Below are 23189 nucleotides of genomic sequence, written 5' to 3'. Positions count from 1 at the left end.
CAGAGCCTGCAGCTTCCCCAAACGGGTGTCCTCACTGCGGGCAGGAAGTCAGACTGGCACCGTGTGGCCCAGCTCTGTCCAGTAGCACAGGCCCTCACCTGGCGTAGGTAAGAGTGAGGGAGGAAGGCCACCAGCAGTCCTGAGTCCCTCTGCCACCGCCTGCCTCTCCTCGGGTCCCCACACACCTGCGCATGGGCTTCCTTCAGCTCCGCTCTGACACGTACATCGCTCACCGGATGGTTTTATGGCATCTCACAGGAACACAAACACATATATTACACGTTTGTGTCGGGCAGAGTGGCCCAAACAACATAGCCCAAGGCGCCCAGCACGAGTCCACCTGCCAAACAGGGCACTCCATTCCAGGGGGCAGGCGAGAACCAGGGGACACGGCCACCTGTGCCCACCCTCACAACTCCAAGGCGGCGTGCTGAGGGACGAGAACTCGGGGCTGAGGGTGCGGTGCTAAAGGCACCCCTGTAAAAGACCCATAAACATCAACACCAGATGCCCGCCCGCCGGCGCCCCACAGCAGCACGCGTCCTTACGGCCACACGAGCCTCATGGCTTGGTTGGGACAGCAGGCCATGGGCAACACGGGTGTCCGAGTTTACTGGCTTACGTTCAGGCAGTGAGGCCAGGGGCCAGACCACTTCTGGACTGAAATCCTTCGTCCACTTGGCTGCTCAGACGGGAACCCGGCCTCCACCTGTGTGAGGCCACATGCACTGGCAAGATGGCTTTCGCGGTCTGTCTCCGGCAGGTTTGAGTCCCAAGGGCGGGCTGCACTCTGCAAGTCCTGGTTGTCATGGGGCGGCCCAGGGGCCCCACCGGCCCAGAGAGCAGTCATTCCCCAGTTGTCTCGCAGGAGCCCCAGCCACGGGGCCGTGAGCCGTGACACGAGACGGGATCAACATTCAGCGAGGCAACTAGAAAAATGTGACCATAAAATGTGTTGTCGTGTTATGGGTTTTGTGGGTTTTTTTTTTCCCTTTTGGTTCCAAAAAAAAACAAAAACAAAAACATAACAGGCTCTCAGGTATATAAACTGGTAATATTAGATAAAAATACAAACTTCACCTTTACAAGACAAAACTCACACACACAACACATTTCTGGTAACTACACGTGAAGCCTAACACCGTACCAAAAATAAAGATTTTAGGTTCCGTCCAAACCCTGCAGCAGGAATAGCCTCGCTGTCCTGGCGGGAAGGTGGCCTCCAACAGCTGCATGTAGCAAACGCACGTAGCAAATGGAGGAGCCCTGGGGGCCGGGACAGGGGACCAGGGATGGCACCTGATTGGATCACGCACAGTTCTCTTGAAATGGCTTAAACTAAAAAGTAAAATAAAATGGGGCAAGGAGAAACATGGAAAGCCAGAAACATTTAGGAAATGATGCATAGGTAGGTATACCATGTTTATTTTAATACATCTCATTTGTTTGCATCCCGCTAGGAGAAACACCGTCCCACTGTCCTGACGGTTACAGCAGCCTGGTGTTATCGGTGTAAATGTCATCCAAGAGATAATTAAAAAAAAAAAAAAAGCTAGGCAAAGAGTAAAAAGGAAAGCTTAATAATCACTTTATGGTGTAAAAAAAAACCCACTTAAGGCTCTCAGAAGGTTTCTGTATAGACTTAAACACTACAGCAAGGAGACGTGCTTTCTATAGTCCCGTGGTGGCATCCGTGGCACTCCTGGCCCTAGGCCCGCAGAGCACGCCGCACTGCACCGGCTTCCAGGGAAACCAGGCTCCGTGTCCTCGGCAGCAGCACCTGTGGCCACCTGGACAGAATCCCGTTGTGCTGGCGCGTGGGCCACGGCCCCCTGGGTGCCCCTCCGAACGTCCCCGCAGCTGTTCAGGTACGTTGTGAGTCAGTGTCACCGCCGAGTTTGCATGGTCTTGTTTGCTCTCTTTTTGACAAGGAAGCTCCTTATTGTTTTCACCAAGTGCTACAATACTTGCTTTGATGTCACATTAAACAAACGTACACTGTCTCTTTGTTCTCCAGAGTGCGCAGGGAGACAGTTTTTCACGGAGGAGAACAAAGACCGTACGCGGGTGATAAGCACCGTACAAGTAGGTTCAGGAATGTCACACGCCATGTACATCCGTGTCCCGGGAAAGGGCAGCTAGCTTAGCCTCACCTCACATCTGCGGGGAGGAGGGAGAGACAGAACACTGAGGCGCGGCCGCGAGCGCACACACGTGGATGGAAGCGGAGCGGGCATCCAGCCGACCAAGGGTGCACACGCGCACACACATACACGCACACGCCACGGAAAGTCTTAGGATTTGACATGTTCGTGAAATTCTTCAAACCAAATATGGCTTGTTACCCTTTCTGGAACATCCGGATGGGAGCAGGGACAAGGCTCTCAGCGTCTCACAAAAGAACACGGCTCAAGAGCAGGTCCCAGTCTCCCATTGCACAGATAAGGGACACCAAGACCAGAAAGGTCTTTGTCTTTCTCCTCACCTTCCTCTTCCTTCCACCTAGGGTCTGATGTGCTTTCTGGAGCTCTGGCAGCACCTTGGACCATGAGGCAACTGTGGACACTCCAGCCAGACAGAAGGGGTCCTCTGACCGGGCAGGTCCACACTGAACTGTGAGCCAAGAGCAGTTCGTGCCCATCACAACGCGTCACCTGTCCACTGCTCCTCCTAACCCTTGTACCACCCACACGCCCGGAGTCTGAATGCCAGCAGGGCCTGGGGGAGCAGGGATGCCCGCCTGTCCCTTTGGGATCTCTGTCGTCGGCTGGACCATGGAGCCCAGAGCCCAGTGGTCTGTAGGCGGGACGCACAGACAGCACCCAGACCCCCCGGCTGTACTCCTGGGCCAGCAGAGGCCAAGGCCGCGCAGCCGTTTGGGGCTGCTCCAGGCTCCCATCCCGTGGCCTCCCCTCCTCAGGAGCATCACGAATGCACCTGACCCGCAGGCGTGCAGAGCGCCTCTCCTGGCAGCTTCCTGCTGTGACACTGCCACCCGCAGCCCAGAATCTCAGACACCTCTTAAGGCTCCTCTCGCCACTTTGCTTTGGATGCCAGGGGCTCTCACGTGCCCAGAGGCAGACAGGCCAACACCAGAATCAGGAAGGCTGGAGACTACCTCTTCATGCGACTGTGGTTGCCCAAATCTCATTGTGCGGGAAGCGGCGTGCCACACTGACAGGCTATACTTCCCAGGCTCCCTTGCAGCTGAGGGATGGCCATTGAGATCAAGGCCAAAGTCACTGGGTGGGATTTCTATAACGGCTCGTTTTACCCTTCTCCCCACTTTACTTGCTTTAAGCCTGGAGTGTGGATGTGATTTCTGGTACTTTAGCAGCCATTATGGGCCATGAGGCACCTCTGAGGATGGGTCGCACCAGTCCCGGGTAGACGAGGGTCCCCGATGATACCTCGAGACTGCCATACCTGCTCTGGTCTCACTGTCTTTCCATGAGTTGCGAATTGTTCTACCTTATCTCAACCCTTGTTGCTGCTGCGTTACCAGCAGCCAAACACAATTCCAGCATCGTGGCCAACCACCCCCTACATGTTTATAAAGCATTTCCAGACAGGACCCGCTCACCTCCAACAACCCTTACCTGCAATCTCTGTAAGCCTGTTTTTCCGTCTGTCAAGTGGGGTGGGTAACCTGCCCGAGCTGACCCCAGCTAGTACACGTCAGAGCTGCCCCACTGCTGCTCAGGAAACCCCAACCCCTCCACTCACATGATGCTTTGCCCCCCAATCAACGAAGACCAAAGCCAGAGCAGAGGCTCAGGGCTTCCGTGCGGGAGGAGGGGAGGGGTCGAGGACGGGAGCAGGAGGCCCACAGCCCAGCCAGACCCCAGAAGCTGCAATCAGGCCAATCACAGGGTGTCCTCGGGTGATTTGTCCTGATCAGCAGTGCACCTCCCACCGCGGTCATGGCACGTCAGCTTACAGACAGCTCCTACCTGGTTGGCTCGTTAGGTGGGTTTTTAACCTCTTTCTTTTCCGCTTTTTTACTGACTCCTACGCCTTCCTGTTAACAGAAGGGCAGGGCGGGTGAGCAGGCCTAAAGGAGACTCAGGTGGAAACTGAAACAATAAACACCTGAGCTGTTGTCTTTCTGGAAAAAAAACTCCATTAGCGCTCGCACAGACACACTTCCTGGTCCCTTGAGCCAGGCCTGACACGGGCTGCTTCTGGGCAAAGTCTGCTGGCGGGGGAGGCTAAGACCCCCCACCGGTAACATGGTGGCTCGGGTCCAGTCCCTGCCTTCCCACCGGGTGGAACCCTCCTCAAACACGTCTGGCCTAATTACCACGAAGAGCCGCCGGCCAGGGTGGGAGACTTGCACGCACAGCCACCCCTCACTCAGGCTTGGACCTGTCCTGCCAGAGCCACACAGCTGGTCCCTCCTCCCCACCGGTGCCGGGGCGGCAGAATCGGCCGCCGGCCCTTCCCCAGGGCACACTGGCCCGGTCAGCAGGCCACCGACTGGCCTCCCTGCAGCCCCAGATGCCAGGGCCCCCGAGCCCCACTTCTGGCAGCAGCCACGGGAGCTGGCCACTCACCGGTCTCCTCCTCTCGGAACTCCGGGTTCGGGCTGGCGGTCGTGCACGTGCACTCCAGGTGCTCCTCCAGCCTAACCTGCACTTCTTTTAACTTTGGCTTCTTCCTGACGTACTCCACCTTGGCCACCTGCCGAGACAGCAGGCCCAGCTGTGAGCACTCAGGAGGGCGGGTGGCCTGGCCTGGCCTCGGGCCTCCTCCCTCCGCCCGGTGGGAAGGCAGGAGCCAGGTGAGACTCAGGTGAGACTCGGTGCAGCACAGCATTTGTGTTTGGTCTCATTTTAACTTAATGTAAACCCGCATGCGTGCCTGGAGGCGTACAGGGTATACCTGGAACTGGGGAGGGAGGCATTTGTTTCCCTGTTTTAGGGACTTCTGGGGCAACAGGAAGTTTTTGCACGGCATTAAGTTACTAAAGGGGAAACGCCATGGCTGAGGTATAGGGCACTGCTGCCTCTGGCTGGTGGCCGGGCATCGCCCTGCCTCCTGCCCCAAGCCCACAGAGGAAGCAGTGTGGTCCCCAGGGTCCACAAGGAGACTGTGCGCGTCCAGATGTGAGAGGCTCCAGCCCAGGACCCTACAGGATCCAGGTCACCACAGCGCCGGCCCCACAAGGACCCCTCCCCGCCCCCAGGGCCAGTGGGCCAGGCCCATGGCACCAACAGCCTCAGTCCAAGGCAGGCACGAGGACTTCTCGTGCCCCAAGGCCACGGGTCTGTGTGTACTTGGAGAAAGCTGGCCTTCTCAGAAATGTGGGCAGAGGCCCCGGGGCCCTCCCCGGAGGAGGGGGGGACCCAAACGGAGCGGCTGCCTCCTCTTCAGTTTGGGAGAAGCCAACAACTGCCCTGAATTCAAGGGCCTCACCAGCTGGAAATTCTCGGCACAGGACCACATGTGGGTCCTCCGCCCCGACCCCCGGGCACTTCAGGAGGACTGGCCCAGAGTCCAGCTGGAAAGGCCCCAGGCACAGCTGGGTGGGGAGGGGGCCAGAAGTCAAATCCCCAGGGGCCCCAGGGAACTGGCTTGTCTGCTGGGAACGCAGCTCCACCCCCCACACAGGCACACACACGCCCGTCATGGGACCTCAAGCACATGCACGCGCACGCACGCACACACACACACACAGTGCACGCACACACCTGGCTCCACACACTTAATACACAGCAACAGTGAGCACTGCCGAGGCAGCCATGCCCCCTCCATCCCTCCCAGTTTGTGGAGGAGGAAAACACTCAAGAAGCAACACTCCCTGCCTCCCTGCAGCCCCAGTGGGGTCCCCATTCCCACAGGCCCACAGCCTGTGCTCTGGTCCCCAGTCTTCCTGCTGACCCCACACCCCCATGCAGTCCGGCAGACACTGCATCTGGGCCAACACTTGGGGCCGGGGCCCAGCCCTCAGGCATACCTAGCCCAGCCCTCTCCGTTCGCCTGGGAAACAGGTGGGAACGGAGCAGAGCCCACAGGTTACATCCTGAGCACGTCACCTGGAGGGCCCATCAGAGCTGGCAGGGGGCGAAGGCGACCCAGGCCCAGAGCAGAAGCCCCCAGGCTGTGAGAGTCCGGATGGGGAGGAGCAGGGAGGGACCCTCCTCCAGGCTCCTCTGCAGAGGCCTGCAGGCCACGAGCTGGAGGACCCTGGGCAGTGGGGTCGGCCCTGTACCCTGGCAATGGGGCACCCATCCCACAGGTAAGCAGGCCAAGGCTTGTCCAGACCTGGCCGTGACTGACCCACAGAGTGACGTGTGAAGTGGTATACAGTGCATGGCCTCAGGTGTGAATGCCAGGTATGGGGGGCGTGGAGGGGGGTCAGGAGCTAGGCCAGGTTTGGGACCAGGCCAGGGAGGTTCCCTAAGTCAAGGTTGGAGAAAAGGTGGCCTCCAGCAGGAGCAGCCAGAGGATGGCCTGCTCCCGAGAGGCCTGGGGTGTGGCCACCCCTCCACCTGCCCCTCCCCAGGGCCCTGGAGCCAGAGAGGAGCCCATGGACTGCAGGGCAGAGCCTCTGGCTTCCCGTCTGCTAAATGGGACCAAGGGTCACGGGTCATGGTAAGAAACAAGGTGATGTGTACAAAAGCACCTGGAACCTGGTGGGGCTGGGCCGCTTCCGGAGCAAGTGCCCCTGGTGTTGGCACGTTCACACAGCACCCTAGCTTATCACAATCAGCTCCCAGCACCCCCAAGTCTGAAGCGGCCAGCCTGCTGGCCCGAGGGTGGAGTGGGGTCAAGTGATCCCCATGAGGGTACTGGGTGGGCTGGGCCTCAGCAGGCCTCCCGAGGGCCGAGCCCCACCTGGGGCCCTGCCACCCTCCTCAGTTAGGAGGTACAGGTCTGCCTGGGTGGCAACCGGGGGCCCCATGCAGGTGGGTCAGAGGTCTGAGTGCCATGGACCTCCCACAGCCACCTTCCTAGCACCCCGGCCTGCTGGGGACACAGGAGGCCCTGCCCTGTTTGGTCAGCAAGCATCACACCAAGTTTCCTCTGTGCGGCCGAGACCCCCCCGACTCCTGGGCGGAGGTGGGTAGAGGGGGGCAGGCTTGTTCATCCAGAACAGCATGGCCACCATGGACAAGGTGGACACCCCAGAAACACCACCCCACCCCGACCCCTTGGCGAAGCACGCAGTACCGGCTGCCTCAGTCTGGGAACCCACTTTCTCATCAGACGGGCCGTTTTTATCTAAGAAAACAAAGAGCGGTTTACGATGGCACCTGTTTCGGGCATTCAAGGGCTCTGCAAGGATTGCGACGTCCCGCCACCTGTCTGGCCAGGAAATGGCTACATTTTCCCCAAGACCATGCTGTGAATATTAAATTCTCAGAAGCGTCCTCCACACTAGCCAGGTCCACAGAACGACACGTTGACGCCCTTGGGCCCCCCGTTCCCACACTGGAGCCAAGCGGGATCCCCATGACCCTCCCTCCTCGCCCCATATGCGCCTCGGTGTCTGGGCTGCACCTTAGAAAGCAGAGTCCAGCTCCTCAGGACAGAGGGTGCCTGCCCTCAACCCACCTGTGCACCGCAGGCCAGGCCACCCAAACATACCCCCCCGAGAAGGGACGCCCAGCACAGAAGGCAAGTTTCTGCCACTCACCAGCATCCCAGGCTGGGCCGCCATAACCACAACACAGGACGCCACCCAGGAGGGCTGGGGACAGCCACACCTGCCGAGGACGCCCCAGGTGCTGGGGCCAGGGTCAGGCAGAGCGTCATCACCAAGAGAAACAGCAGCATTAACAGCCCCTGTGCCAGTCGCTGTAACGCTCCCAGCTGCCCTGCGAGGGCACAGTACATCAGCTTGACAGATAAGGAAACTGAGGCAGCAGACAAGCCTTCTTTGTTCGCTGGAGGCCTGGACCTGGGAACAGCAGAGGCCCTGAGCTCGTCCGAGGAACTGTCTCGTCAGCGTGAAGGCCCCAGCCTGCTGGCACTCCAGACACAGCATCCCCGTGTTCCCCTCCCCGGGCCCATGTCCACCTAGACCTGAGCCAACCCCAGGGCCATTTGGACAGACCTCACCTGGTTTAATGGCCCGAGTGGAGGGAGCCCTTCTCCTCCCACCTGGCCAGAGGCCAACGCAGCCTGGGGAACAAGGACCCCAGGCCCCAGGACCTGAAGTCCGATGGTCAATGCCCCTCGGGCCATGTCCAGCTCCCCAAGGCCAAGGTATTGGGCTCACTGACCACTACGGCTCTCCCCAGGCAGCCCTGCACCGCGGGGCAGGGCTCAGAGGCCCTACCTGAGACCTAAGCCCCAGGCCACCGCGTTCTCCCCCAGGCCCATAAATTGGACCCCACACAGCAACAGCTGGACCCTGCCCCAGTGTGCCCCTCCCAGCTCCATTTCCAGGGAGTAGAGCCCGTCCTGGGCACCCAGGTGGACACGCCCAGCCTGCCTTCCAGAAGTCTAGCCAAACAGGGCCACGTCCATTGCCCGCACACAGCCGCAGAGCTGGGTCCTGGCTCCTGGCTGACCAAGGTCATTTACTGATGAACTTGGGTTGGTGCACACAGGCTGCCCTGAAACAAAACGGGAGCCCACCTGCAGTGTCCTGAGGTCCCCACACAGGAGACAGCCGCTCAGAGCTGCTCCTACACCCTGACCCCACTGGGGCCACGCACCCCAGCGCATCCACACCCAGCCTTCAGCTAGCACAACTGGACAGTCACCCGGCTGGGCCTCAGGGTGACCATGCCCAGCCTGACTGTTACCTGCTTGGCTAAGAGCCCTGGGACTGTGGATCAAAAGGCCATAAACCCCGGAAAACCTGGGAAGTGCCATTGCAGGACGGGCGGGGGAGCCGCAGCACCTCCCACGGCCCGCTCTGGGGTTCCGAGGGCCGCACTGCCTCCACCCCAAACAGAGCGGGAACGGCCCACAATGGGCCTCCTGTTCCCACTGACCTTTTGTCCCCTCTCTGCCAGAACCCCCGCTGTCTGGGGCCGGATATTTTCCTGCCAACCCTCTGACGGGTGGGCAGGGAGGAGAAGGAAGGGGCCCGGGTCTGGGCAGGGTGGGGTGCGGGCGTGGAACCAGGCGCCTGGGCTCTCAGAACGCATGACTGAACGCCTCCCTGTCTCGGCTGACCCACCACCCCTTATCTGGGCAGATGGAGGCTGGGGGAGGCCCTGGTACAGAGCACCCTCCTAGACAGCTCGGCGCCTCAGACACCACCGTGCTGCTAGGACCCTACTGGAGCCTCTGGACCCCCACCTACATACTCAGGTGGGCCAGCAGACAGAGGCAGACAGTCCCTGGTCCTCACACCCATGGGGAGCAAGACTGGGGGTCAAGGGGATGCCCTGGAAGCCGGAGAGCCCTTCATTGCAGCACCCCTGTACCTCCAAGCCCCGTCTCAGACACCCTAGTGCCTGAATCTGGGTCTATCTCATCTAAAGCACCCCCTGCCTATGCCCAAGAAAAAGACCCCAGGTACCCGGATTCTTGGGGCTCATAACATCCCCCAACATACCACAAGTGAGGACACTGAGACCCCAGGGGCAGAGGCTGGCCGGGGTCACAGAGTGGAGACCCGGTGGGCAGGGCCGGTGCGGGGTGCACAGGGCTCGTTCCTCGAGCCTCAGTTTCCTCCTTTAACAAAGGGGTGGCAATGGGGGCCCTCGGGTGCAAAGCTGGCTTCAGCACCAGGAGGGGGCCCTACTGCTGCAAGTCTGGAGGCCTGACTCAGGCTCCCACCTGGGACACCTTGGCGTCCAGGGGAGTGTCAGCCGGCAGACCACGGGCAGCGAGCCACGCAAGACCTGCAGACACCACGTCCATGTGAAGTCCCAGTTATGGGTCTAAAGGGCCTTTGCGCACGACACGCGGCCGGGCCTGCTACATGGTCTGTCACTAAGAAAGTTTTCTGCCCTGAGCTTTCATGGGGACCAGGGAGCAACATCGAGGGGCCTGGACTGGCAGCAGCATGGAGGGTTTGAAATCATTTCTAGTCACGAATAAGTTCTAATGCACCCCCAGATCCGACATCCCCACTCGAGGACAACGGGCCTGCCCTGTGCAGAAGATGCCCTGCTGCCCAGGTCCACTCGCAGGGTCCTAACCCACCCAGAGCCGGTCTCCAGGCATCCGCCTGACGTCAGAGGAGCCAGGAGACACCCTCCAACCACCCTCCAACCCTGTCCTTTTGAAAAGGGCCACACAGGGACTGACGCCCAGACGTACAGCACGCCCTCTGCTCTCTTGGGGGGCTCACAGCCCAGACACACAGGGCCGTGCCTCAGACCACATCACAGGTGGCGCAGGTAAGCCCAGGCCAGGAGGCGCAGGCCAGCAGGTCACAAGCCAGACCCCAATTTGGCTGCCCAGAGCGACCTGAGGAAGAACGTCCCCCAGGACTCAGGAGAGGAGGACCCAGAGTGGGAGGGTGACCTTCCTGCATCCCCCCCAGGACTGCCCTTGGAGGTCACCATGGCCCGCCCCTGCCTGAGGGATGGCTGTGTGCAGGCTCCCAAGTGACTGCAGGTGGATGGCGAAGACAGTCAGCCGAAACCACCGGGTCATTTCTAAAATGAGGGGAGGGGCGGCCTCAGATCCCGGCACCTCAGAAAAACCCATCCAGACAAGCACTCCCAGTGGAACAGGGTACGCGCCCCGACTGACAGATAAGGTACGGCAACGCGGCCAGGGCTCCACACCAGCACTCCCTTCCTTGTCGCCCATGTCCTGGGGAGAGGCGTGGGGTAAGGCAGGCTCCGAGGGGCCCCCGGGCCCTGCCATGCACCACAGCCCCCGCCATCGTGCCTGCGAGTGCTCTGCAGGGCTCCCACCTAAGTGGCTGCACCTCGTGGGACCCTTTAGCAAGGAAAGTCAGCTCTAGACCACTGTGTCCTGTTTCTTTCTTCACGGTCCCTTCCAAATTGTCATTTCCTGGGCAGCTCTGTGTGGTGGGGGGGACACCAGGCTGCGTCCCAGCTTTCCCTACACCGGCCCACACCCGCATGTCCCTTCTCCCGGCCCTCGGGCTGCCAGCCATCACGCGGGCCAGCGTGGCTCCCTTGGGGGTGGCAGGGCTCACCTTCACACTCCGGTGGTGCACGCGAGAGGGCTGGCACTTGACGCTGCTCGTGTTACAGCAGCCAGTGCAGCGTTTGACCTCCACACACGGAGGCCAGATCAGAAAGTTGGCAGACGTGGGGTCCACCTGGCTCCGAGGTATCTCGTAAATGACCGTCCTGGTCTTGCAGACGGCGGGGACAGCTTCCTCTGCAGAGGAAGATCCGCAGTGAGTCCAGAGGTCACGTGTCCCCATGCACGGCGCCCACCCACCCCCTCTGTACCCTCCCAGGCCTGCAGCAGCTGAGGGGCCACCCAGCTGCTGCCTCCTCCAATGTGACGTGTGTCACGCAGTCCCAGGGCCCTCCTCCCCCAGAGTGCAGCTGAGCTGACCCAAGGATGGGCAGGAGCATGAGGGCCTGGTGGGGTGACCCCAGGGGAAGGGCACAGCTCGCAAAGGGGACGGTGTGACACTAGGACCGAGACAGCAGGGAGGCCCACTGTGCCCATGGGGGGTGAGGAATGTGTAGCTGGGGACAGGATGGAAACTGAGGCTGACAGGCGGTGGGGCTGCTGGAGCCCAGTGTCGTCCCCCCCGCCCCACGATCAACACTCGGGGAGCTGCTGGGCTGAGGTGACAGGGAGGGGCAGGGAAGCCAAGGCTGCAAGGTCCCGAGAGAGCTGACTGGAGAGAACAGGACACAGCCTGGCATATTGGCTCACGGCCCAGGCTGCTCTGGTCCATCCCGGGGGCCTCGAGGGCAGCTTGACTGTGTCTGTGACGTGAGATGGAGCAGCCACAGGAGGTCTGGGGGGAGGGTGTCAAAGGCCTGCACAGTAGGCAGGGGACAAGGTACACGGGACACAACACGCCCAGACTCCACAGCCCCCGGCCAGACACCTGCTCACGGAGGGTCACCCGAGGCCATCCACCAGCCACGAGGCCCCTCCAGGGGGGACTGGCTCCCTTTTCTGCTCTGTACTCCTCACCACAGGTTGACCAGTCCAGCCAGGGCCCTGATCTCCTTATGGACACCAGGCTGTGACTGACAGACGAGAAACCCACCCCAGGACCGGGCACACACACGACACGCTGCCTTCCTGGGCCACGACGAGGCCCAGCTGGGTACTGTGCGGTGGTCGCCTGGCATCATCCAGACATGGGGACTGGCCACCAGTGGCGCCGCTGCCTAGTCACGTGCCCAGAGAGGCTCAAGGACCACCCACCGAAGCCGCTGCCCCCAGCAATACGGTGAGGGCCCCCAAACCCCAGAGCAGGAGCTGGAGGATGCGACAGCCAGCCACTCACACACCGGGGCTCCCACGAGCGCAGGAGCCAGCTCAGAGCAGGGCCGTGCCCCTTGCAGACAGGAGGATGGCCCGAAATGTAGTCGGGGGCCCACGTGTCCAGGAGGGGCGTCAGCTCTCACTGTCCCGTCCTCGCTGGGCCCCCGAGAACAAGCCACCAGACAAGGAAGTCTGGGTGCCAGCAGTCTGGCCACCCCAGTGGGGGAGGGAGCTGCCTCCCAGCACACAGCCTGGCGCCCGCCAGGTGAGAGGAGCCCGAGGAACCTGGCCAGGTGGGCTACGGTCACAGCAGTAAGTGTCATTTGGGGAGGGCCCGCCTGCCTTAACTGGGAACCATTCACCCACCCCCGTGCTCAAAGGTGGAAACTATAAACCCGTCTTCTTGGAGGAAACTGACGTTTGCATGGGAGTCATCTGCCCAAGGTCACACAGTGAATGGAACAGCTGGGGTTCACACGTAGCAGCCTCAGTAAGCAGGCGGGACCCCCAAGTGGCACAGGGTTGAACAGGCCACACTCCCAGCTGCATCCCTGGGGCCAGAAAGAGCAGCAGGCCATGACTTCCGCTCAGAGCCCCACCCACTAGCAGACATGGGGTGCTTTGCGTCAGGGGACAAGAACCAAGCATCCCCCAAACCCATGCCCAGGTGGGGCCCTAGGAGCCAAGCATGAGTGGGGTGGGGCCCCGGAAGGGGGTGTCCATGAGCACCCCGCCAGGCTCCATGGCAGCTTGCAGCCAGGAACACCCAGCACTCCACATGGCAGGACCAATGAAACGAGGCCTCCTCGAGAGCAGGCCCCAACAAGACCGGCACTTAAGGAATTTATGACGGCCTCCTCTCCAGGGGCTGTCAGCCGGGCCAGGCCACAGCACGAGAGACACACTGCAAGACCGAGGGGCCCCGAGCAGGCTGGGCCTCTGTTTTACAGGAGGGAGGGCGGGCTCCCGAGTGCCCCCCAGCCCCTCAATGGTCCTAGGACTCACCGATGCTTCTTTTCCTCCGAATGGGCACAGGTGGCTTCTGAGGTGTGCGCTTGGTGGCACGGCCGCTATGGGCTCTCAGGCTGCTTTCCAGAGCATCCTCAGCCCCTACAGGGAGAAAGAGGAAAATGACCAGCTGGCCCCTGGGGGCCCGTCCACAGCTCTTCCTGCAGCTCAGCCCACCCCCATCCTCAAGACGGAGGGGGTCCTCTGGGAGCTCCTCCACCCCGACATGGGGAGTTTCCAGGTGTGCAGCTGCCAAAAATATCCTACCACCCTCTCCAGAGGATCCACAGAAATGCGTCGCCCACACCACACCTCCAGGGGACCTGTGGGGGAGGGGCTGCAGGTGTTCTCCCAGGTGAGGAAGCCCAAGGCCAGCCCTGGCCCCCGCCCCATGTTCATAAGACCCAGGCGGACAGACCCACTGCTCCCAGCTGGGCACTGCGGACAGCGGGTGACCTGAAGTACCACCAGAAGCTGTGGCGACGCACGTTGCCAGTGTGTGTGCACCTTCCCCCCACACCCCCGAACCTGCCCTTGATGGTACAGCCAGCTTTTGAGAGTTCGGAAGGAAGGCCGGCCCGGCTGGCTGACAGCCAAACCCCACTTGTTCCCAGTCAGCTCACTCTGAGGGTGAGGCCACGAGAAACGCTGGAGGGGGGAGCAGGAGTGGCTGCAGAGCCTGGTCATGAGTCCTGATGACGGACAGGGCAGACAGCCCGCACAGGAGTGCCTGACGCCTGGGAGCCACGGCCATGACCGCAGAGACAAGCTGCCAGGAGGGGCTCTCAGCCACAGAGCAGTGGGCCCAGAGCTAAGGTCAGACTGGACCCTAGTCCCCCAGGACCCTGACAGGCTAGAGGAGGCCCAGTCTCTCAGACCAATGGAAAAGGGGGGTGGGGAGGGACAGAGTTCTGCTCCTGACATTGGGCCAAACCTGGCCCACTGACACTGCCTCCACCTGGGTCAAGTGGGTCCCCAGACTCGCCGCCTTTGTCCCCAGGTCCAGCTGGGAAGGTCTGTTCCCATTTCTCCCCTCCACCCCTGCCTCCCCAATAGAGCACTGGGAAAGCAGGTCCTGAGAAGGCCGTTCCAGTGGCCAGCAGCTCCAGCAGCTGTGCCAAGGTCACTTCTGCCGGCTTCCCCAGACCCTGGTGGTGACCTGGCCACCCGCCCAGCCCCGACGCTTCCTCCCCCGGTACCCAGCCCAGCGAGGCCTCTGTGATAGCCCACGAACCAGCAACTGGATGAAGATTGAGGGAACGCCATGCACAAGGTGCAGATGGCAAAAGACGCACTCTCCGAGAACCCAGAGCAGAACCCAACTTTTCACTGAAAATGACTCAATGTTCACTGCCACTGTTTTTTCTGAGACCCAAAATAAGATCAGAACAGAACTACTCATACAGTAAGAATTTCCCATCAACCAACTGTTACAAGAAGCATTTTTTTCCTGAAAAAGTGACATTTATGAGTCACGTCCTGGTGGCGGCCATCTTGTATTGGCTTCTAAGAAAACTCAACAACACCGCGAGCGCTCTGCAGCACCTCCAACACACCAGGCACTGCCACCTGTGCACGTCTGAGGACACTGAGGCCCAAGCGATGGGCCGACGTGCAGGGACGAAGGGCTCTGTCCAGGGCCAGGTGGGCCCTCCCAGCCCAGGCCTAATAAACAACGAAGGAAACGCCCCAGTTCATCAACCGGTTTTGAAGACAAGAGACAGAGACAAAACAGCTGCTAGTCACACAAGCCCACCCCCGGAGGCCCCCTATCATGATGAGGGTCAGCAAATGCAGCCCGGACCCGCCAGGGGCACGCCTTCTGATTCACGCTGGCGGAGAAGTAGCCCAGCAGCGACCCACGAGAAGGTCCCTGCGAATCACACCCTCCAACCGCTCTGAGGACAGTTAGTCAAGCGGTTTCCCTCTGGTCTTTGATGCACAGATGTCCACATGACAACTTGGCGGGAGTGCTGCTCCAGCCATCCGTCCTGGTGAAGCGTTAATGGCCCAAGATGGGATATTTATGTATCGGTTACTCAATGACCCGGGCGTTCAGCCAGACTGCTCGGAGAACAAAGCTCCCGCTGCCACTCCGCTGAGGGGTTTGTTCTCATCACACTGGACAAACAGGCCCCAAACTCCATGCTACTGGTCATTAAAGGACCACATGCTGGTCTCTCCACCCAAAAGCAGCAGGTGGAAAACCATCTAGGGCTTTACTCCTTACACTCAGAACTCAGGACACTCCAGAGCAGGAATCCTAGCCCCTGGTCCTCCAGCCACACCCACCTGGAGCCCAAGCTGAGTTTCCCACCTGTGAAATGGGAATGCAGTCCGCCCACTGGGAGGAATCAGGACCCTAGCGCCCCATCACAAAGCCCCGCCCACAGAAGGCAGGAGTCGCTGTTTGAAAAAGCCTCTTCTCAAGCGGCCTGGGCGCTAGCCTTACACTCGGGTCAATCTGGCAGGGACACCCCTAGAGTTATAGAGGGAGATTTTCCAGCTGGGGACCCAGCCCCTTCCTCCCTGGTCCCAGAAGGACCTCTGCTGGACCTAGTGTGGAGTCCAGGGCTGGCGGGGGGTGGGGGTGGCGAGGCAGCTCAGTCCTCCATAGCTGCTTTCAACCCAGCAGCCCAGTTTCAACTCCACTTCTGGTGGGACAGGAGTTGGGCGGATAGACCCCCCTCCCCACCCCAGACAAGCTCTAGAAGCAACAGGTGCAACTCCTGTGCTCAGGCCAGAGACCATGGTCTCCTCTGGTTCTGGCTTCCACATCTCTGGAAGGGGGGCAGAACCAGGACAAAGGAGACTCACTTCGGCTTTTGTGTCACAAATGGCCCCTAGGGGCAAAGAGAGTGAGCAAGGACTATCCTTCAGGCCCTCTTGGTTCTCGCCCAAAGTTTCCCAGGCACCAGAGCCCAAAAAGTCTGACAGGCTGGGGTGGGCGTCCCCACAGGTGAGCCACTCTACCCACTCCCTGGGGCAGGAAGAAGATGGGGTCCTGGGGCTTTTTATAAAGGGGCAACTTGAAACCAGCTAAGAACTGGATGGTGCATCATGGTTTTTCGGTTTGGAAACACACCCCCTCCCCCAGAGGCTCTGGGCCTGAAGCCCCCAAGTCAGGTAGGCATCAACATAACCCCAGGGCTGCAATGCAAAAGGTGTTAACGGTGGGGTGGGAGAGGCGGGACTGCAGAGGCCAGAATAAGAATGGTCGCAGCAGAAGTCAATGGCCCATTTCCCAGTGGCACCCAAAAAGGTGTCCGGCATGGAAGCCCAGCCCTTCAGAGGCCTCACTTCCAAGAGCCAGAAAGAGAAAACCTGGACCCTGCTCTAGGCAGTTCCCTCCACTTTCCAAACCCAAAGGGACCAGCAGAATGAAGGAGAGTGCTTCCCTCAGCTCACCAAAACAAGCCCTTCCTTGGCTTACACATCAAGGGGCAGCATATCCAAGCCCCCACCCCCGCCAACTCTGATCTCCAGTGAAATGCTACCCTTTTCTCGATAAAGGATCAGCCAAAGGATTTTCCTGGGTCAAGAAAACTACAGAACCGCCGCCTGCCCCGCTGGAAGGTGGTTTTGGCATGAAATGCAAACGGTCCAGGCCTCGCCAGCATCATAATTAGGACAAATTTCCAAACGCCCGGCCTTGTGATTTTCCCCTAGTTCCCCTACCCCCACCCCTTTTCAGAGCAGTTTACAGGAGAGGGATCTCATCCCACCTGGCCTTCCATCCACTACCTTCCCTGCTGCCTTTGACAAGTTCATTTGAGGCCTTTTAGTCAGTAGAGCGTTTCTCGGCCTCAGTGTTTCCCTACTTCACACACTGGCATTCCAACGCTAGGAATACGTGGCCAGGAAGGGGCTCCCTCTGGTCCACGCCCAGCAGAGCCGCCCCACCACCACCTGCTTCCACCCCAAGACGGCCTCTGCCAACCCAGTTCCAGTCCAACTCTGCAACCGGCCCTCAGCGCTTCAACACAACGCTTCACACATAAACTGTTTTTCTAAAGTGGATGGGCTCCAAGGCCTGAGAGGGGAGCCCCAAAGAGTCCCCAAACAGCAGATGTATCCGAGTCGCAAAGAGAAGACACAGGTGTCCTGCAAACAGAAAGGCCCAGCTCTGCCTCGGGGGGTGCAAAGGGGCCTGACCCAGGGCGCCGCCCCCTCTGCGACCCAGCCCAACCCCGCAAGGGACAGGGTTGTTCTGCGCTCAGGGCCTGGGCCCGCTGCCGCTCCTCCTGGCCTGAGGGCAGGCCTGGGGCAGGCACACCTGGCCCGGCGCTGGCGCCCTCTATGCCGCTGAACTTTCTGTGACACACGCGGCGTGTTCCTTAAATGCAAAAACAACCTCTGGGCGAGCGAGCAGCTCTCGGCCCGCCGCCGGGAGAGAAAGTGGTGATGTGGAAGAGAAACTCCTGACTCATCCGCCTGGCTTTATGGCCCAGGATTGGATTCTGACCTTTCGGTGCGCTCCTGCGCGGCCCGGCCCAAACGCGGGAGGCGCCGCGGGGCGCACACACTGCCCGCCCCGCCCGCGCCCTCCCCGCGCGAGAGGGAAGGGGCGCGATTACCTACGGAGTCTATCTCCAGGAGTCGCTGGAGGTCCCGGATGCTGTGGATCTGACTGTGCGCCAGCCTCTCAATTACCTCGCGGGGGATCTCGGCTTCCTGCAAGCAGAGCCACACGGTCAGCGAGCCTCGGCCCCGGCCCCGCCGGCTCGCGTCCCCACGCCCAGGGCTCTTGGTCCCTGGCCCACCCGGGCACCTCGCACGCAAGGCCGCCCGACCCCCGGCCGGGCCCTGGAGCCAATGGCCGGCGGTGGGGCTCGGTGAGACCCCAAATTCTTCGTCCCCATCCACCTCTGCCTTTTGGAAAAAAAAGCCCGCGCGCCACCTTTAAATTTTCAAACAAAAGCCCCCCATTCCAGCCACTCCGCCTGGGGTGTCAGTTACAGGCGGTCTGGGGTAGTGAGGGGCCCGGGGACTTTCTGATTTAATAGTGAAATCAACATCTAGGAAGATCAAGTTGAAATGCGTCACGGATCAGCGACGAAAGTCACAGCAGCCCTAAACACTTTAATCCAGCGAGGGGCTTAAATTTCACACCGGAATCCCGGGCAAACCTGTAGGGGAGAGGGTCTCTCCGTCTCACAAACGCGGCGCGCAGGCACCCTCACACCCACTCACACTCGCCCCACCCCGCTCCGGCCCAGCAGCGGCCCTAGCGCCGACTGGGGGCGCCCCAAATCCAGCCGGCAGTTGGGAGAGGCTGCAGGGAATGGGAGAGTTAAATATCTACCTCTCGCACCTCCCGAATCCCTGCCCAGACCACCCTCACCACTCGGCCTCCTCCCCCACCCCGCTCCTCCTGATTTTAAAGGGAGTCAGGGGTCCCTGCGGGGGGTCTCAGGCACTAAGTTCCCACGACGGGGGCTGTAGAAAGTCATTCATCACAGCAGAGCTCCCGGGAATTCGGGATTCGAGATGAGGGGTGGGGGGCGCCGGTGGTGGGAGGGCGCGGGCGCCTGGCCCGGTCCCCGCTCGCCTCGCTCAGCCACCTGTAAGCAGGCCCCGGGCGGGTTTGGGACCCGGGGACCCGGGGCTGCGGCTCCACGCTGCCCCCCCGGCCTGCCGGGGGGGCCTCTACCTGTTTATGCGCCGCTTTTCCCCCTCCCCGAACTCCGCCGGCTCACACACACCCCCTTCCGCGCTTCCTGCACCCCTATACTGCACTGCCCGCCGCGCCCCGGGTGCCCACCCGGGAGAAAAGCCCGAGCCCCCGAAGTTTCTCCCCACTCGTCCACCCCGCCGTCACTCAGTCCTTCCTCGGCAGAGACACGCAACACGCTGGAAACTCACCAGACACACTTGGGCACAGCAGAAAATACAACCCCAGTTGGGAAAATTTTTAAATCGACCACCCTAACAGAAATGAAAACGCGCTCTGCAGACCCCGAGCCCGGGGCGCCCCAGCCCGCGGGCGGCCGCAGGGGGCGTGCGCCGGGGCGCGGGGGTGGCACCCACCTCGGCCAGGGCATGGGCGAGGCATCCGCAGCCGAGGAGCAGCAGGCAAGCCCAGGTCCTCATCGCGTCCCGAGGCGCTGGCGGCTCGGCGAGGAGGCGAGGCCGCGGGGCGGGCGCTGCAGCCGGGCTCCTGCGGCGGCGAAATTCAGTACCATCCCTCAGGGAGCGCGGCCCGGAGGAGGGTGGTGCGGAGCGGGAAGCCGACGGAACGCGCCCGGCGCGAGCAGCGAGGAGGAGGAGCGGGGAGTGCGCGCCTGCCGCGCCGGGAGCCTCCGGGGCCGCAGGGTGGGGGGTGGGGACGGAAGGGACGGAGGGCGGGGCTGGGCCTCTTCCTTGGTGCGTTCCCGGTGCTGGCGGCCGCCGCTCTCGCTCCCCGGCGCCGGCTTTAGGAGCGACCTGGCCGCTAATTCCGCGTGTTTGCGGCGTCAGCCCCGAGGAGCCCGGAGCGAGGCTGGAGCCGCCGCACCCAGCACCTGTCTGGACGCCCGGCCAGGCCCCGGCCTCCAGCTCACGCTCTCCCTGCGCGCCCACCGCCGGCCTTCTTTCGCCACCGCCGCCGCCAGGCCGGGCACGGCGCGGCCCAGCACGGCGCGGCCCGGCGGCCTGCGTGCGCCCCTCCGCGGCGCGCCCTCGGCTCCGGCGCCGCGCTCCGCCCTCCTCCGGCCCGAGCCGGGCAGCACCCGGGGCCGCGCTGCGCGGGCCTGAAGGCGGGCGCAGGACCGAGCTGGCGCCGCTGCCCCTGCCGCCGCCGGGAGAGGAGCAGGCGCTGGCAGGCCCAGCTCGCCAGAGTTGTACGGGTTTCTCCGGGCGCGCGTGTGGAGCCGGCCGGCGACGGGGAGGGGGTTATAGGGCCGTCGCCGAGCCCCTCCCCTGCCCCTCCCTCTCACCGCCCCCGGATTCCCGGCCCGGGACCCGCACCTCGGAAGCGCGCGGGGGCCGCACCGGCCGGGTAGGGCCGGGCCGCCGCCGCAGTGAGCACACACACGCGCTCACGCAGGCAGTGAGATCCATGCAAGCCCCGCGCCCGGCTCCAAGCACAGCCACCAGGGCTCTGCGCGCCCCTCCCTCGAGCTGCCCACCCTCCAATTCCAGCTGCAATCCTGCGGCACCGGACGGGGAGTGGAGGAGGCCGCCGCGGAAGCGCCGCCGTCGCCGGCTCGCCTCGCCTCTCTCGGGCCCCAGCGGCAGCAGAGGGCAGCGCCCAGAGCTGGACGCCAAAAAGGGCAAAAGCAGGCCGGCCCCCGCCCCCCGCCCTCGGGCCTCTTTCCACGGTTGGGATCCAGGGCCCCTGCCTCCCCCTCGCCATAAAAGGAGGGGGAGCGAGTCTCTGGTGAGAGGTGGGCCGGCTTTAGGGGCGCGTCTGGGGCACTCACCTGGTGGCTGCCACGCGCTCCCGCCCACAATCCGATGCCTGGGGCGTCTGAATGAGGAACCTCCACCCACATTCCGATGGGAGAGCGCCCAGGTCGGAGGAGGGGGGCTGCAGCGTGCCTCGTCCCCACCCTGCGACCCCGCGTCCCCCAAGTCCCCACTCGCTTGTGGAAGGCAGGGTTGCGGCCTGAGCCGGGAACTCAAGGGGTTGGGAGGGAAGGAAAAAAAAGGAGCCTCTGGTGAGGAACCCCGGAGTGTAAGCCTCCCGCGCCGCCGGGATCCGCTGGGCGCACAGAGCGCCACCTCCGGCCAAGGCGCCGCACAGAGCGCTATGCGGGGGCACGACGCGCGGGGAGCCCCAGGCCTGAGCGCGGCTGGAGGGCTCCCCGCCACGAAAGGGCGGGTACACCCGCGCTGGGTGGATTCCGCCCTCCTAGACCAGGTGGGGTCGGGCCCTCGAGGGGGTGGACCTGTCCCCGTACCACAGCTAGAGGAATGACGGGCCGAGACCCCAAAGCTAGACGGCCGAGGCCCTGGGAGGCTATGAGACGCCCCGGTGGGTGGGTGGCCGGCAGAGGAGAATGCCGTCTGCCCTGCCCCTCCGCCCCCATTGCCCCGGCTGGACAAAGGCAGTAAAGGCGCTGCCTGGCGGGCGGGCTTTCATCCTTAGCTGGCCTGTCCCTGGCATTTCAAAAGTGAGTTCGGAGAGGCCTCGGAGCGCTCGCCTTCCCTCAAATACCTGGGGGTGGGGGGTTTCTCCTGCAGTTCCCAGACCACCTGGGTTTATGCTCACCCTTCCACAGGCCTCCACACACCTGCCGCCTCCCAATGCCGTTGCGAACTCCCCGTGGGCGAGTGTGCGGGAGTGGTGGTCAGGATGGAGGACGGAGGCAGAACCGGGCAAACCTGGAAACGTTTAGAAGCACGTGAAAGTCCGTCCTTGTCCGTCCAGGTGGAACCTTCTATCGGAGAGGGAGCACTGGAAGTTTCTGGAAGGCAGCCGGACGCTCACTGCCAGGACTCTGGCTGGACCCGGTTCGAGCTGTCCCCTGCTCATCCGAGACCTGACGGCATCATCCCGTTGAGCCTCGGATTCCCCTCGGGCAGAGGCGACCCAAGGACGCTCTTTTGGGGTTAAGGACTGGGATTGATAGCGGGTGTGGGAATGAAGGAGGAAAGGTCGTTTGTCTTTTGGAGGAAGCGGGGCCCTCTCGGGTCCAATATCTGCATAGAGAGGATCGCCAGCTCCGGGGGGTCTCTGGCACCTCTGAGCGGCCTGGATGGGTGCTTCCCTCTGCACCCATTCCCAGACTGGCTCTTCGGGGATGCCTAGTTCGAACTTGAACCGGGGGAGATCTGGGGATGCGGAAGGGGGCGCCTTCCGCTGGAGTCTCAGGCCAGAGAGAGGGCGGGAAGCAGGGGCGAGCCTGGGCACACCCCCCACCCCGGACTCAAGAACCGTGCCGGTAGCGCGCAGGCCGCCCTCTAATCGCCAGCCGCTATTAAAAATAAAACGCGGCGCGTCGTCATAGCGACCACGACAACAGCGGCCCGCGAGGGTGGCAAAAACTTGTGCAGCCGCGCGACAGCCGCCGTAGGGAAACTCGGCGCACCTCTCGCGTTAGAGCACCAAGGCCCTCCCTGGGCTGAGACAGGGACCCCCTCCTCCAGCCCACCCCACCCTCCCCCATCCTCGGAAGAAACTGGCCGAGAAATGAAAATGGAGCCGGTAGGACCGACTTGACCGAGAGGTCACCAGCTTGGATGGGAACCACTCCTGTGTGGACCCCTCCATACCCTGGTTCCTCCTCAACACCAGGTCCGTTCGGACTCCAGCCGCCCTCATTTCGGTCTCTGGAGAAGGGGCTGCGTGACAAGGTCCAAGAGGGGACTTCCGTGTGGGGCCAGGCGCCTGGGGGCAGCACACTGCCCAGCCCGCTGGGCTTGGGGGGCGGTGACCCCTGCTGATCAGGCGTGGTCACGTGCTGCTCTCTGCCTGGGAATCGGGTTTCACTTCCAGCCGCTATTAGGTTCACACGGTTCACTGCAAACATTTGATAATGAGGCTAAATATACTTGAGTCAGAGGCGGCGGGAGCTCTGCGTTCAGGGCCCTGCAGACGGACCCAGGCGGGCCAGACTGCTCCAGGCTTCGTGCAAAAGGAGACCTCAGGGGCTCTCACGCCTCCGGGGGCCCCTGGCGGAAGAAGGGGGCCCAGGGAACCTCCTTGCCAGGGAGGGGTTGGTGGGTGGGGGAGGTGCACCTGGCGGCTGGGGGTCCGGTAGACCCCAGCGCCGGTGCTTCCGGGCTATCTCCAGCATCCCAGGCCTGCCCTACGTGCCCGCAGGCCTATACTTAAGGTGACTCTGGTGCTCCAAATAGGCGCAGCTGAGGTGAAGTTCCCTTTGTGCTCCTGGGGGGTGGGGGGGGAC

The 23189-nt window shown here is 62.2% G+C and overlaps 1 protein-coding gene across 7 annotated transcripts; it reads right to left on the bottom strand.

Moving 5' to 3' along the window:
* Positions 1–1409: 1409 nt before the first annotated feature.
* On the bottom strand, positions 1410–22874 carry PDGFA (platelet derived growth factor subunit A). Of its 7 annotated transcripts, none has more exons than XM_033096659.1 (9): positions 20760–22874; positions 19387–19516; positions 17934–18030; positions 13354–13458; positions 11084–11271; positions 7643–7906; positions 4557–4683; positions 3954–4021; positions 1410–2160 (listed from the first exon to the last, which is right to left on the bottom strand). In XM_033096659.1, the coding sequence occupies exons 2-8, from the start codon at positions 19447–19449 to the stop codon at positions 4002–4004; spliced, it is 864 nt and encodes a 287-aa protein (XP_032952550.1). In that variant the 5' UTR covers positions 19450–19516; positions 20760–22874; the 3' UTR covers positions 1410–2160; positions 3954–4001. The 7 variants fall into 7 exon arrangements, with proteins under 7 accessions (XP_032952550.1, XP_032952544.1, XP_032952545.1 ...); XM_033096653.1 differs by lacking the exon at positions 20760–22874 and adding an exon at positions 20466–20716; XM_033096654.1 differs by lacking the exons at positions 3954–4021; positions 20760–22874 and adding an exon at positions 20466–20711.
* Between the last annotated feature and the right edge of the window lie 315 nt (positions 22875–23189).

The sequence above is a fragment of the Rhinolophus ferrumequinum genome, chromosome 24 (assembly GCF_004115265.2).
Source record: "Rhinolophus ferrumequinum isolate MPI-CBG mRhiFer1 chromosome 24, mRhiFer1_v1.p, whole genome shotgun sequence".
NCBI classification, from domain to species: Eukaryota; Metazoa; Chordata; class Mammalia; order Chiroptera; family Rhinolophidae; genus Rhinolophus; species Rhinolophus ferrumequinum.
The sequence above is the reverse complement of the archived record's forward strand: the minus strand, read 5'-3'. Positions and strand labels throughout refer to the sequence as shown.